At 43.7% G+C, this 14,611-nt stretch overlaps 1 protein-coding gene across 1 annotated transcript in view; it reads right to left on the minus strand.

Annotated features, from left to right (window-relative positions):
* The window catches only part of LOC126416915 (protein nubbin-like), a 616,560-nt gene that overhangs the window by 242,008 nt on the left and 359,941 nt on the right, over window positions 1-14,611 (minus strand). The window contains exon 2 of the mRNA XM_050084798.1: window positions 9,913-9,996. Coding sequence (XP_049940755.1) covers window positions 9,913-9,996 — 84 coding nt within the window. The remainder of the gene's footprint in view (window positions 1-9,912; window positions 9,997-14,611) is intronic.

Genomic DNA, 14,611 nt, shown 5'->3' on the forward strand with positions numbered 1-14,611 from the left:
GAACGTGGCGTTATAATCGGCGCACGAGCGATGGGAAATAGTATCTCTGATATAGCGATAAAGTGGGGACTTTCCCGTACGACCATTGCACGAGTGTACCGTGAATATCAGGAATCCGGTAAAACATCAAATCTCAGACATCGCTGCGGCCGGAGAAAGATCCTGCAAGAACGGGATCAAAGACGTCTGAAGAGAATCGTTCAACGCGACAGAAGGGCAACCCTTCCGCAAACTCCTACAGATTGCAGTACTGGGCCATCAACGTCAGCGTGAGGACCATTCAGTGAAGCATCATTGATACGGGATTTCGGAGCCAATACCCACTCGTGTACCTTTGATAACTGCACGACGCCAAGCTTTACGCCTCGCCTGGGCTCATCAACGCCTATATTGGACTGTTGAAGACTCGAAACATGTTGTCTGGTCGGACGAATCTCGATTAAAATTGTATAGAGCGGGTGGACGTGTACGGGTATGGAGACAACCTCATGAATCCATGGATCCTGCATGTGAGCAGGGGACTGTTCAAGATGGTGGAGGCTCTGTAATGGCGTGAGGCGTGTGCAGTTGGAGTGATATGGGAGCCCTGGTATGTCTAGATATGACTCTGACAGGGGGCACGTACTACAGCATGATGTCTGATCATCTGCATCCACTCATGTCCATTGTGTATGCCGGAGGACTTGGGCTATTCCAGCAGAGCAATGCGACACCCCACACCTCCAGAATTGCTGCAGAGTGGCTCCAGGAACACTCTTCTGAGTTTAAACACTTCCGCTCGCCACCAAATTCCCCAGACATGAACATTATTGAGCATATCTGGGATGCCTCTAAACGTGCTATTTCGAAGAGATCTCCACCTCCTCGTACTCTTACCGATTTATGGACAGCCCTACAGGATTCATGGAGTCAATTCCCTCCAGCACTACTTCAGGCTTTAAGTCGAGTCCATGCCACGTCGTATTGCGGCACTTCTGTTTGCTCGCGGGAACCTTACACGATATTAGGCAGGTATACCAATATCTTTATCGATATTATTTTACAGTGTAATAAGGATTTTAGCGATGCGCGGCATGTAAAAAAATTGTAAAATGTTTGTGAGGCCAGACTAAAATAACCATAACATTACTGCGCATTTAATATTCAAGTCAGATAATTGTTCCATTGGCCCCCTCTGCCTCTAAAATTTATTACATTATGGCACTCTGTTACATGTTGATAAATTCCACACTGTTGTCGTGTTGTACAAATTGGACCTATCCAAGAGGGCGAAGTAACGAAATACAAGGTGGGTTTGAAAAAAATCAGTAAATGGTCCCAGAAATAAAGGAAACAAGAGTTGCAAACAAAACTGTCTTTACGAACCTTAAACGTAAACACCATAGTTAGAACACACTTCTGACACATAGACCGAAAAGCTACTGGAAACTGTCAGCAAACGATTCTTGTAGAATGGCTTGAAGTACCGTGGTCACGCGCTGTTGCATACGCCCATCGTTACAGGAGACGAGGCCTGGCGTTACCAATACGATCCGGAGACCAAGGGACAGTCAGTGGCATGGTGTCCATCGTCTTCCTCGCCTCCAAAAATGAGTCCAGTGACAAATATAGAGAGTAACAGGATGTTGATCGCCATTTACAACAGTGAGGGCTTGATACCTCATGAATTTCTATCCGAGGCAGGTGGGGAAGACTATGAAGAATATACCGTTGATGTCCCTTGGTCACTATATCGTGTTGGTAGCACCAGGTCTCATCTGCGGTAATGATGCGGATATCTAACAACACGTGACCATGACGTTTCCAGCGGTTCCGTAAGAAGCGTTTGGCGACTGTTTTCAATAGCTTTACAACTGATGTCATTTGTGTGTCGTAGCTGATGGCTGTTACTCTGAATGCCAGTAAAAATATTTTGTTTGTGACTCTTGCTTCCTTTATTTTCTGAGACCACTCACTGGGCTTTTGAAACGCATCTCATGTAATGGGACTATGCATGCGACGAGACTGTGGGAAGATATAAAACAACAGTCTTGTTCTGCACCTGTCGGCCTGTCATTCGAGAGGCTGTGAGATTTCGTTCTACAAAATTAAACAAAACATTTATCTCTAACAGTCACACAATTTTAATGATAGCTACGATGCGTTTCGAGAGGTATGCCTTCATCTTCAGGTGGAAAAAAATTGTTTATCATTCCGCTGGTGACGCATATTTCTGCCGAATGCAAGAAGTAATCCACATTAATTTTGATATAAAATAATTGTTCTGACAGAGCTGCTATTGAAAATATCATACTGAAGTCTGAATCATGAGCACTGATAAAATTATAATACGCACACGACGGTCTAATACCGCGGAACGTGTGGTTTTAGTAAAATTTTCTTACGGATCGAGATAAATTTACCTTGCTCCGTCTGACAAGAATATTAGGTAGGCTGTAATTCTCAGTTAGAAACTACGCATGCAGTGAGATGAAAATGTGTGGGGGAGGGGATCAGCATAAGTTTCCAGAAGTGGCGTGCTTAAGTTGATGTAAAACTGGAAGAGCTAAGATAGGGAAGCGACCGCGAGGAGCTCACCGCAGTCTGGTCTATCATTTCGTCGCAGGGGAACCTGTGCGCTGGAACGAGATTATTGCTCACAGACCCGGAAATAAGAGCGCTGCCTCCGCATCTGCGTGGAAAATCAGCGTAATGAATACCCCGAGGAAACAGGGTTAAATGTGCGTCGGAGAGATGCGCTCAGATAGAAGGGGCGGCGGGCTTGCAGTAACCAGTGACAAGTGCTGAGAAAGATAAGCCAGGCCTAGTAAATAACCCAATGCGTAACGAGCAGTTTCATACGCCAGCTTTCGTCTTTCCATTTGGGTTCCTCGTCTGCAATTTATTCAAGTAGTATAGAGGTTAAATGAGTCTCGCCGCTTGGAAGCGTACGTTGTAAATGATTTTTTTTTTTTTGGGAATACATAGCTTAGACCTCTTCCCTGTTTCATCATTGTCAGCACTTGTCAACGAGAAAAAAGATCTTTGTCCGGAGACATTGAGGTCATGAGGAAGATGGATGTCAGAACTGCAGTGTTCATAAGAAATTATTTCTGAAAACTATATATATGGTGATGGGACGTCCCAAATAAGACAGCGACGTGATAAGAATACAGAGCTCCTTAAGTTAGGCGCACCGATATATCTTTTATTTTGCGTGTGCCTTTTTTAATAGCGGTACCTAGGTTGTGCGATAGGTTCATAACACTGTTATCAATTTTTTTCTGCCAGCCAACAGTGAGGAAGTATAGTGGTAATACACTCGACTTGCAGTGTTCGGGACGACTGCGGTTCAAACACTCATCCAGCAATCCAGATCAATCAACACTGGACATACCTGTCAAAGAGATTTCCTCGTGATCGTTATTTGTAGAAAAGAGATTTATTTTCGGTCTTTATAAATCTACATCTGCTCCCACATGGGGTTCACTTCCGCCAACCAGAAACGAAGAGAGCGAGCAAGGAATGGCGCCATTCCTCATCACCAAGTGATTTTCATATGTTTCGACCACTCAAAGACGCAATGGGAGGGCAGAAGTTCCGTTCTGATGAAGAGGTACTGCACGCGGTGCATGAGTGGTTGCGCGGACTACGAAAAGAATTTTTTTCTAAAGGATTTTATGCGCTTTGTAAGCGCTGGAGGACTTGCATTGAGCGTGTGGGAGATTATATTGAAAAGTGATACAACTTTGTACCACTTCTGAACAATAAATAATATTTAAAAAATATTTAAGGTTTTCATTTGGCTCACCCTCGTAATTCCGTCAAGAATGGTTACTCTTTGAGTGCGGGAAATGATCCGGAGATGAGAGACACTGCCCAAAACCGATAGGTTTGAAGCAATAAAAACAACGATCGACAGATGATAAATAAGAGTATTTTAATTCCGATTTAGATTGTCCGTTATTTCTCTAAATTGGGTAAGGCGAATGCCAGGATTGTTCCTTTCAAAGTCACGGTCGATTTCCTACTCTAAACCGAGCTTGTGTACAGTTTCCAACCACATCGTCGAGAACGGAATGTTAAACGCTAATTTTCCTTACTTCCTGTCAACGGTCTGTTACAGCAAGCTATGTGCAGTATTAACTTTAGGGTGTCAGTTATCGGAGGCACGTGAGTCACCGTTTTCGTCAACGTCAGCACCGATCTTTGTTCCCCTCTTGCAATCCAGTAAGAAACCTCTTTGGTCCATCTACCATCCCTTCTACTAAATTCATATCCTACCCATGCCCCCCTCCCCTCACTTTAGTACAGTCATAATTGTGTCTAAACTACGTGTTATCGATTCTGGATGCCGAGCGCAGCGATTGTTATCGAATTTCGGGTTTTATTTACGACCAGTCGTTTTATAACGTTTTTAAAATCTTTAAATTGTGGCATTAGTCAGCTTTCGAGCCACAGCAGACTAATCGTAATATGGTACGTATTTACAGGCACTTTATATTTTGTGCCACGTGCAAATAAATCTGCTTAATGAGACGACAAAAAGTTCCACACAAATCATTCGCGATAACTGCACTTTCCGCTCCAGTTTGTTCGTTCCCGGACTTATATGTTCCTTCTAAAAGCACGCTTCAACTACACGGCAGGTGAATCCCTTCCTCACCACTGTCCAAATGGGTCTTGGATCCAGATCTATAGGTCGCTCTATTGACGAGACGTTATCACCTTATCTTCGTTTTTTCTTTCATCTCTTCTTGAAGAATACCTACCCCTCTTGCTCACTTGCGACAAGTTAAAAAAATTGAATGTCGGGTATGGTGAAGTTGGCCTTATCGCCGTACACATCCTTCCAAGGAAATACGTAGCACAGCATAGAAAGAGAGCGTCGTTGGTGTTTGGAAGAAATGCGCAGTGGATGTCGATGGCTAAGAAAGGTTGATTTGATGTCACAGAATCTCGAAACATTCTATAATGCATGTCAAATGGCAGCATGCACACGAATTGTCAACGGGGCGGAAAGGGAAGGGACGTCAACCTCAAGCATTCTCGGAGAAAAACTCGTGGCGTTGACGTAGGTCAGGGGTGTCTGGCGCCGTCTGCTAAGACAGGAAGCTAACCTGTTCTCTCTGCACTCACACATACGGTATTACTATAATAGATTTCGTACTTTTCTGTCTTCTTATTTTTTATCTTATTGTTTGCTTTACTTTCGTGAAGGCTCTAAGAAGACTCGGATATATTTCCTCGGGTGTTGCTTGATAAAAGAATTAAAAAAAGCGAAAGCGAAAAATTATTTGTGTTTTACAACATAGGAAAAGCTTGCACTGTACATAAATAATAATATAAATTGATGAAGCAATTACAATAACAAAAACTTTTTTGGCAACGAAAAAGTCATCCCAATTGAATTAGATGGATGCTGTAATATCTGACGTCGTTTCTTTCTTATAAAACACAAAGGAGAAGACAAAAGAAAACCCTACACTATCTGATCAAAAGCATCCTGACACCTCTATGTAACGACGATTTGACCAGTAGATGTACGAGAGGCGGAACCGCCAGTAAAAAGATTTGTGGGGTATAGGGTTGTCAGAAGATAAGCAGAAACAGCAGCATGGTTCAGTCAAGAGGGTTCAGTCACTTCGAACGTGGACTAGTCATTGGATGCCACCTGAGTAACAAATCAACCAGGTTCATTTCAACCCTTCAAAAGCTGCTTAAGTCTACTGTTCGTGCCGTGATGCGAAGAAGAAGTGCAAAGGAACAACCAAACCTAAACCAAGACCAGATCTCCTGCACTGGCGCACCGTAACAGTCGAGAATTACCGAGGGGTGGGCGAAAAAACGGCATGAAATCAGCGGAGCGGATCATCTGTGGTCTAGCCGACCACTTAGCACAATGATTGTGCGTGGGAAGTTAAAATGGATGGGGTACAATGGCCGAGCAGCTGCTCATAAGCAACATATTTCTGTTGTAAGTGCTAAGCGACGCTTGAGATAGTGTAGGGACGGACGCCACTGGACAGTGTATGACTGGAAACATTTGGAGTGATGGAAATGGCAATGCCGTGTGGCTAAGGCCTCCCGTCGGGTAGGCGGTTCGCCTGGTGCAAGTCTTTAGAGTTGACGCCACCTCGGCGACTTGCGTGTCGATGGGGATGAAACGATGATGATAAGGACAACACAACATCCAGTCCCTGAGCGGAGAAAATCTCCGACCCAGCCGGGAATCGAACCCGGGCCATTAGGTATGACATTCCGTCGCGCTGACCACACAGCTACCAGGGGCGGACATTTGGAGTGATGAATCATGCTGTAACCCGTGGCAATTCGATGGAAGGGTTTGGGTTTGTCGGGTGTTCGGAGAACGTTACATGCCATCATGTGTAGTGCCAACAGTGACTTAAGAAGAAGTTGCTGTTACGGGGTGGGTGTGCTTTTCGTAATTAGGGTGTGAATCCCTTATTGCACTTAAGAAAACGCTTAATGCTGAGGGATATGAGCACATTTCACACTCTTGTGTACTGCGTACAGAGGAACAGTTCGGAGACCATGATTGTATCAGCATGATTATCCACCACGTCATAAAGCAGCATCTGTGAGGTCATGGTCTGTCTGCAATATCATTCTTGAGATTGACCTGCCCAGACATCCGACCTAATCCCAATGAAACACTTTGGAAAGAGACAGAACGCCGACAACGCTGAAGATGCCACCGTCTCATATTGTTACCTTCTCTTGTTTCGGTTGTTGCAGAAGAACGGGCTACCAATTTTCCAGAAACATTCAGCAGGCACCTCAATGAAACTGTCTCCAGCAGAGTTCAAGCTGCCATAAAGAATTGACAAACTTCGTATTAATGCCCCTAATAAGTATCCGGATAGTTTCGATCAGACAGCGCACATTCCGACCGCATTACGAAGGTATCTCATAACCTCACTTTCAATGTTTGGCATTGGGTGAAGCAAAGTGACAGTTGTGTTGACGTTACACCTATTGTCAACGCACCTCGGACAGTGAAGTTGCGTTCCGTTGACGCCCAATATCAATCGATCTTAACGGTACGGTTCGAACACTTACCCCTACGGCATGCACGAGGTCAGTTTCACTTCTGGCGTTGCCTTCCCACCACAATGAAACCATCCCGCGACAAATGCGCCTGTCGCCTCGAACACTTGCCGCCTAGGAAGAGCAGGCGCTCCGGTGTGACGCCTTTGTGCGGCAGAGCTGGGATCGGCTGGTCCTCGTCCGCGTCCGCCTCCGCCTTTGGCTCGCCAAATTATGGCAGGCGGCACGGTGAGGCTAGCCCACGACAAAGGAGGCGCCCCCCCCCCCCCCCCCCGCGGCGGCCATTACAAACCGGCCATTTACATAGCGCGGTTTTTGTGCGCCGGTCCAGCGCTAATGACCACACAAAGACGGCCGCGGTACCTGGAAAACGTCACGCACCGGTACGCCACGCCCGCCGGGCCCGGCAGTACCTGCTGTTTCCCTGTTCTGCATGTCACTGTCCAACAACACTAATGCCGTTGCCACATCTTCCTCTGTTACGCTACCCAGCCGTGTAGAAAAATCACGTGAAAAGTGAGCTCAGTACAATTTCAACGCATGCAGTTTATTTCACGTTAGAAAAATAGTAATGATATTAAAGCAAAAACGAGAGAGAGAGAGAGAGAGAGAGAGAGAGAGAGAGGCAGAGAGAGAGAAAGAGAGAGAGAGAGATCCCAATACGAAGTTTGTCGGGAAAATACGTATAAAAGTTGAATAATGTCTTTATGTTACAAGTTGCAGTCACCCCCTGGTGGGACTACTGCTGTAATCAATCCCATCAACGCTCAGTTCGAGTCAGAGCACTCTACGTGAAGGTGGGGGTGTGCGGCAGCTTGTTGACAGTTACCCTTTTTTACCTGCCGTCGGCATGGAGCTCTCTCTGATTGAGGAACAGCGCATCAACATCAAGTTTCTTGCAAAGCTAGGCAAGAATGGCCGTGAGATTTTTGAGTGTTTGAAACAGGTTTACGGAGACAATTCTCTGAAGAAACCAACCGTGAACAAGTGGTTAAAAAGGCCGAGCCGAGAAGAAGTGAACGATGACCCTCGCCCAGGAACCCCGTCGACATCAAGTTCCGATGCAAATGTTGAACGAATTCGGGCTTGTGTTCTTAAAGACCGTAGATTGACAGTCAGAATGATTGCCGACGAGCTGTCAATCCTCAAAACAATCGTTCACGAAATCCTGACACAAAAACTTGAAATGAAAAAATTGTGTGCGAAAATCGTACCTAAGCTCTTGACGCCAGAACAGAAAGCAAAGAGGGTTGAGTGCTGTGAGGATTGGTTGGAAGCAGAGGAACGAGGGGACTTTCTCAACCGAGTCATCACTGGAGACGAGTCCTGGTTTTACCAATTCGATGTGGAGCTCAAATCTCAAAGCAAGGAATGGAAACTAGCAGGGAAACCGAGAACAAAAAAGTCACGAAAATCAAGGTCCAATGCGAAGACAATGTTGATTGTTTTCTTTGATTCTAGGGGCATTGTTCACAAGGAATTTGTTCCTCCCGGCCAGAGAGTGAACGGAAATTTTTACGTTGAAGTTATGACACGTCTCAGAGCTCGTGTGGCCCGAGTTCGACCGGAATTTGCAAAAGGGTGCAGGTGGATCCTTCATCACGACAATGCGCCCGCTCACACGTCGCTCGTTGTGGGAGAGTTTTTGGCGCGAAGCTCAATCACCGTGACAGACCACCCGCTTTATTCACCCGATTTAGCCCCGTGTGACTTCTTCATGTTCCCGAAATGCAAAATCATGCTTCGGGGGCGGCACTTGGGAGATGTGGAAGCCATCAAGGCGGAAACGACACGGCAACTGAACAACATCACAACTGAAGACTTTCAGCAATGTTATCAACAGTGGAAACTGCGTTGGCAAAAGTGTATCGCGTCTCAGGGCGAGTACTTTGAAGGAGACCATATTGTAATAGCTGAATAATTGTAAAATAAAGTTATTATTCAACTTTTATACGTATTTTCCGGACAAACCTCGTACACTTTCGATACTTGACAGTAAAGTTCAACAGCTAGCAACATCAAAAACATAACATGACGTAACTGAGTGTTCATTTCCTAGCGCTGGGCAAATCAAATTTTAAAACTGGAATAAGAACAAATTTAGCAACATCTACGAAATTTGTAAGTACAATATCAAACTATTAAAATGTCGTAAAAAATCAGGAAGTGCCAGAACTCTTTATAACCTGAATGTACATTTCCCTAGATGAAGACAACAATAAAAAGGCAATTATGAATATATTTCAGGTCTCTGAAGATGCGTTCCAAATAATAAAAGGAAATGCAAATGACGCGAAAATGTGACGGACCTAAAGTGGTAATTATCACTACAATAATTAAAAACAATTTTAATTTTGTACATAACTGGAAAGTGTATACTTGAGAAGTTTCAGGAATTTCAGTTTTATGAATATATGAAAAACAGCCCTCAATCAAAAACAGTATTTTCAAAAACACTGAATTGTATCGTCTCTTATTGTTCAGGATTGTCACGGAAATGAAGCCTTGTCTTTATGGCCACAGCTATTCACATCTTCGTCTATATCTTTACTTCGCAAACCACAATAAGGTTTGTGGCAGAGGGGTACATAACCGCGCGACCGCTACGGTCGCAGGTTCGAATCCTGCCTCACGCATGGGTGTGTGTGATGTCCTTAGGTTAGTTAGGTTTAAGTAGTTCTAAGTTCTAGGGGACTGATGACCTCAGAAGTTAAGTCCCATAGTGCTCAGAGCCATTTGAACCATTTTGAAGAGGGGTGCATAATATTACTGTGACATTACACGGAACTTCCTACATTAATTGAAGTTACGCGGATGCTGCAAAATATAATGCACAATAACAAGAAAAAAACTGTGGCTTACATAACCCTCGCAGCTTTTCCTCCACCAGTGGTTCTCTTCTGCATTCCGAAGTGTGAGGCGGGCTTAGTTTGGTAGAGCTTTGGCCTGCAAAAAGCGAAGGTTCCGCGTTAGAGTTCCAGTCTGGCACACAGTTTGAGTGTCAGTAAATCTCATGTTTGCACACACACGCACAGCTGCTGAGTGGGGAAAAAAATGATCTTCAGTTTTGTGTTCATTAAACTCAGCCATAATAAGGCACCAGATGTTTGCGATATCCCGAAACATGTTGCCCAATGCCTATACGACCAATAAAAAACACACAATTTGACAATATTACACGACTGTTTGCAGTCATAAATATATAATTACATTAATGTTTTATTGCTTTAAGTGATGAATTTCAAGTGCCATGCGACCCTATTCAAATTAAAATTTATTTCCATTTACCTGTTGAACTAGAGAAAGTCGTCGAAAAGGACATTCCTGTTAGTAAAAGGTAAATGAGCAGGCTCCGAAATTGCGTGAATCGAAAAGGGTAATGGATAGATTGGTATTTTAATTCAAATCTACAAAAGTGAAGTCCTGTAGTGTCCGAAAGAGAAAAGTGAATATGAAGCCAAAACTCTTGTAAGTTTCGGAGTCCTTTGATATTTCCTGCACCTCCATGCGTGAAGGAAGATGTTTGGCGCTCTGATATGTGGGATGTGGAGAACAACCACGCATTAGGTGGTATTTGTTTTAAACTGAAAGGGCTGGAAATCAAAGAGAGTGAATTGTCAGCGATATGAAAGTACTTCGGAAAGGAACAGATGGGCACATAATGCTAGTACTAGTTCCTGAAGATCAAACTGTGATCTTTCCAGCAATGACGAAGGATATGTGCTATTCAGATAAAAGATCAATTTAGTCGTTTCATTGTTCCGTTACTGATGTATCAGGTAACGCGACAGATGTGGCCGCTCACTGGTTTGTAGTTGGTCACGTCCCATACAGGAAATCAATGGCGCATTGCCCGCATTTCCAGCTCCCCCTATCTCAGTTTTCCAACAAAACTACCCCAACGGAAACCCGCATCAGTATGAAGTTGTTTACCCCAGCGGAAAGTATTTTTTCCTTCTACCTTGTTCCATGATTTCTACAGCCTTTTTTTAGAATAATTAAATGTATGACTCTAGAAATAGATCTGCAGACTAGCTTCAAAAGGACTCGATCGGCCGATAGCCCACAGCAGCGTTTTGCTGCGTCCTGACTCTTCGCTTTGCCAAAAATTCGACGTCGGCACCCTACTGCCTTATGGACTCGTCAGTAACGTTGGTATTTAAGCTATGCCTTATGCCAGACTCAGTTGTTTATTTTCACTTCAGCCTTATATCTTTGACGTTTGTTATTTGATGCAAAACTGCACAGACTGACCAGAAGAACTTAATAGAGTCCCCAAGCCAAACATACAAGGAATGTAAAATGACAGACGTATTTTTGAAAGCAATTTTAAACAGGCGATGGTCTCACAAGTTCCAACAACACCATAAAATGATGTAAATTGTTACAAAGTATCCACAAGTGTACGTATCATTAGCAGGGGTACCGAAAGCAGCAATTTTAATCATAGGACAAGAGCCAGACCTAAATTAACCTACATTTACTGACGAAAACAACACAAAGAACACCACTTCCCACCAGGAAAAAAGCCTGTACATAATTTTACCAGGGAGACTACAGCGAAAACTTAAACTCGTCTACTTAAAAGGTCTGTTAAAATATACGTTTTAATCAACACATTTTGTACCGTGAGGAATTATTTAGATAATACAGAGTAGAGATCTGTAAAAAACTAAACAAAAATTACTCATAAACACACCAGTCATTCTACAGTATGCAGCAAAACCCGATGTACTTTCAAATGGTTCAAATGGCTCTGAGCACTATGGGACTTAACATCTGTGGTCATCAGTCCCCTAGAACTTAGAACTACTTAAACCTAACTAACCTAGGGACATCACACACATCCATGCCCGAGGCAGGATTCGAACCTGCGACCGTAGCAGTCGCGCGGTTCCGGACTGCGCGCCTAGAACCGCTAGACCACCGCGGCCGGCCCCGATGTACTTTATCGCAAAATCTTATGCCTAAGATTTATGCTCTGCCTCGTGATGACTGGGTGTTGTGTGCTGTCCTTAGGTTAGTTAGGTTTAAGTAGTTCTAAGTTCTAGGGGAGTGATGACCATAGTTGTTAAGTCTCATAGTGCTCAGAGCCATTTGAACCATTTAAGATTTATGACGAATAATTTATTAATCTCCTCCCATTTTCCTGATCGCAGCGTTTCATACACATGAGGACGGAAGCTGACTTTGTTTTTCAGTCGCTCGAATGGGCAAACTTCATCACCACCACCATCCTTTGAGGGATTAGGCTGTCATCTGTTCCAAAGCGACAAACAAATCATTTCCATCTTTTTCGAGGTTGTTCTATATCTATTTTCCCATTCGCCTTATAGTTCAGGATCTTCTGGTGAACTCTGTGACCTGGCATTCTCACGAATTGCGAATTGAGGTCTGCAGTCTCCATGATATTTTGAGACTTTTTCATTCATGTTGAAAATATTTAATTCTTCTCTAATAGCTTCATTTCTAATCATCTCTTGCTCTTCAGTCCTTCGTCTTCCTTGGGAATCTCATCTCTGCAGTTTGACCTTTTTTTAAAATTTTAATCCAGCTTTCGCTTCCATAGGAAACACAGGAACCGCCATCTCTCTCGTTATGGAATTTCATGATGGTCTTATTTTGTACTTTATCACCCAATGTTCTGCTAATTGTACCACAGACAGCTTGGAATTTGTGTATTTTATATTCAACAACACAATCAAAATCAAAACTTACAGCACAGCCTAAATAAGGGATTTGGGAGACTTGTTCTAAAAATGAATTAGCCCAAACAATTTTTGATCTGACTGGATATTTTCCTCGGGGTTCCGCTATTTTCGTTTTATACTAGAAATTTTAAAGTTTTATTTCTCACATATTTCTTTCAGCGGGTATAGTGATCTTTGAAGGTCATCTTGATTATTTTGAATAAAAACTTATCATGTGCAAAGAAAAATACTTTCAGGTATTCCTCATTCGTTATTGTAATTCCTTTGTTGACTTTACATTTCCATTTATGAAGAATGAAGTAAATGAAAATATTAAGAACGGTAGATGGTAATGCACACACTTGTCTAGCAACTTGGTCTATACTTATTTCTTCTAATCGATTCCTACCTGTGTTTATTACAATGCATGCATTTTTGTAAAGACTTTTCACTACGTATATTAGGTGATAAAGACATCATCCAGACATGGGAGCCGAGCGGTCTAAGGCGCTGCAGTCATGGACTGTGCGGCTGGTCCCGGCGGAGGTTCGAGTCCTCCCTCGGGCATGGGTGTTTGTGTTTCTCCTTAGGATAATTTAGGTTAAGTAGTGTGTAAGCTTAGGGACTGATGACCTTAGCATTCAAGTCCCATAAGATTTGACACACGTAAGATTTCACACACAGACAATAGGACATGGGGCAACATGAAGAACATAATACAATGACAGAAGCATCGTCATGGACCTGATACCAATTTAACTGGTTTACAAACATGTATATACGAAAAACGCATTGTATATACGAAAAAGGCATTGTACTCAAGATCTAAAACCTTTGTCAGCTAAACCTGTCTGTTATTATATATTGTCCTTGTAGTTGTTTTCCTCTTTGTTGTTGTTGTTGCTGTTGCTGATGATGATGATGATGATGACGTTTTGTTTGTGAGGCGCTCAACTGTGCAGTCGTCAGCGACGGTAAAAAGTCCCAATTTTTTCACAGTCCAAGTTTTTACGCATCCAATGAAGCCACTCTCACGAATGATGATGATATGGTGAGGACAACACATACAGACATCCAGTCCCCGGTCAGAGAAAATTCCCAATCCGGCCGGGAATCGAAGCGGGGACACAGTGATCCAGAGGCAACCACGCTAGTCACTAGACCACGAGCAACGGACTTCCTCATTGTGTTAACGTGACATATCAGATATCATTGTGTCAATGATCTGTGGATGTAACAGAATCCTCGAGCCGAATGCACAAGGAATATAGAACGAAAACTGTATTTTTAAAAACAGTTGTGAAATGGAGACAATTTCTACAAAATGTTTCTTGATAGTAACATCCTGCTACTTGTCTGGAAGGCATCCGAACTGCTTCACTATCAGCTGACCCTGTCTGTCTCACGTTTCACGCTTTTCGACGAAGCTGGCCACCGTGTGCTATCTCCTTTGTCATATAATGTGGAATACGCAACTCAAGAATTGCCCTCCATCGTGTGGGGAGGTCGTACTTTGGCTTTTTCCTCTGTGCCCTCAGAAACGCGGAAAGCGCTATGTTTACAGTCCCGCTATCGACTTGGCGACGGCCGGGGAAGGAACAGTCAGCAGCGGAGCTCGCCCCGTGTTTGCTCACGGAAATGCTGGCCCGCGCCGCCCCAGGAAACGGAAAGACAGGGGCAGTGTCAGCCGGGCACTGCTAATCCCGGAACACCCCGTCTGGGCTCAGCACCGAGTGGGTGCTGGGTCGGGCAGCACAAACATAAACTACGATCTCTAACCTCTGCTACTTCTACTTGTTCGGGTTTTGGAGATTTGGGCTGACAACAGTAAACCCACACCCGTCAACTCTTTAAAGGGTCGAATTTGCTTG

The sequence above is a fragment of the Schistocerca serialis genome, chromosome 8 (genome assembly GCF_023864345.2).
Source record: "Schistocerca serialis cubense isolate TAMUIC-IGC-003099 chromosome 8, iqSchSeri2.2, whole genome shotgun sequence".
Lineage (NCBI taxonomy): Eukaryota > Metazoa > Arthropoda > Insecta > Orthoptera > Acrididae > Schistocerca > Schistocerca serialis.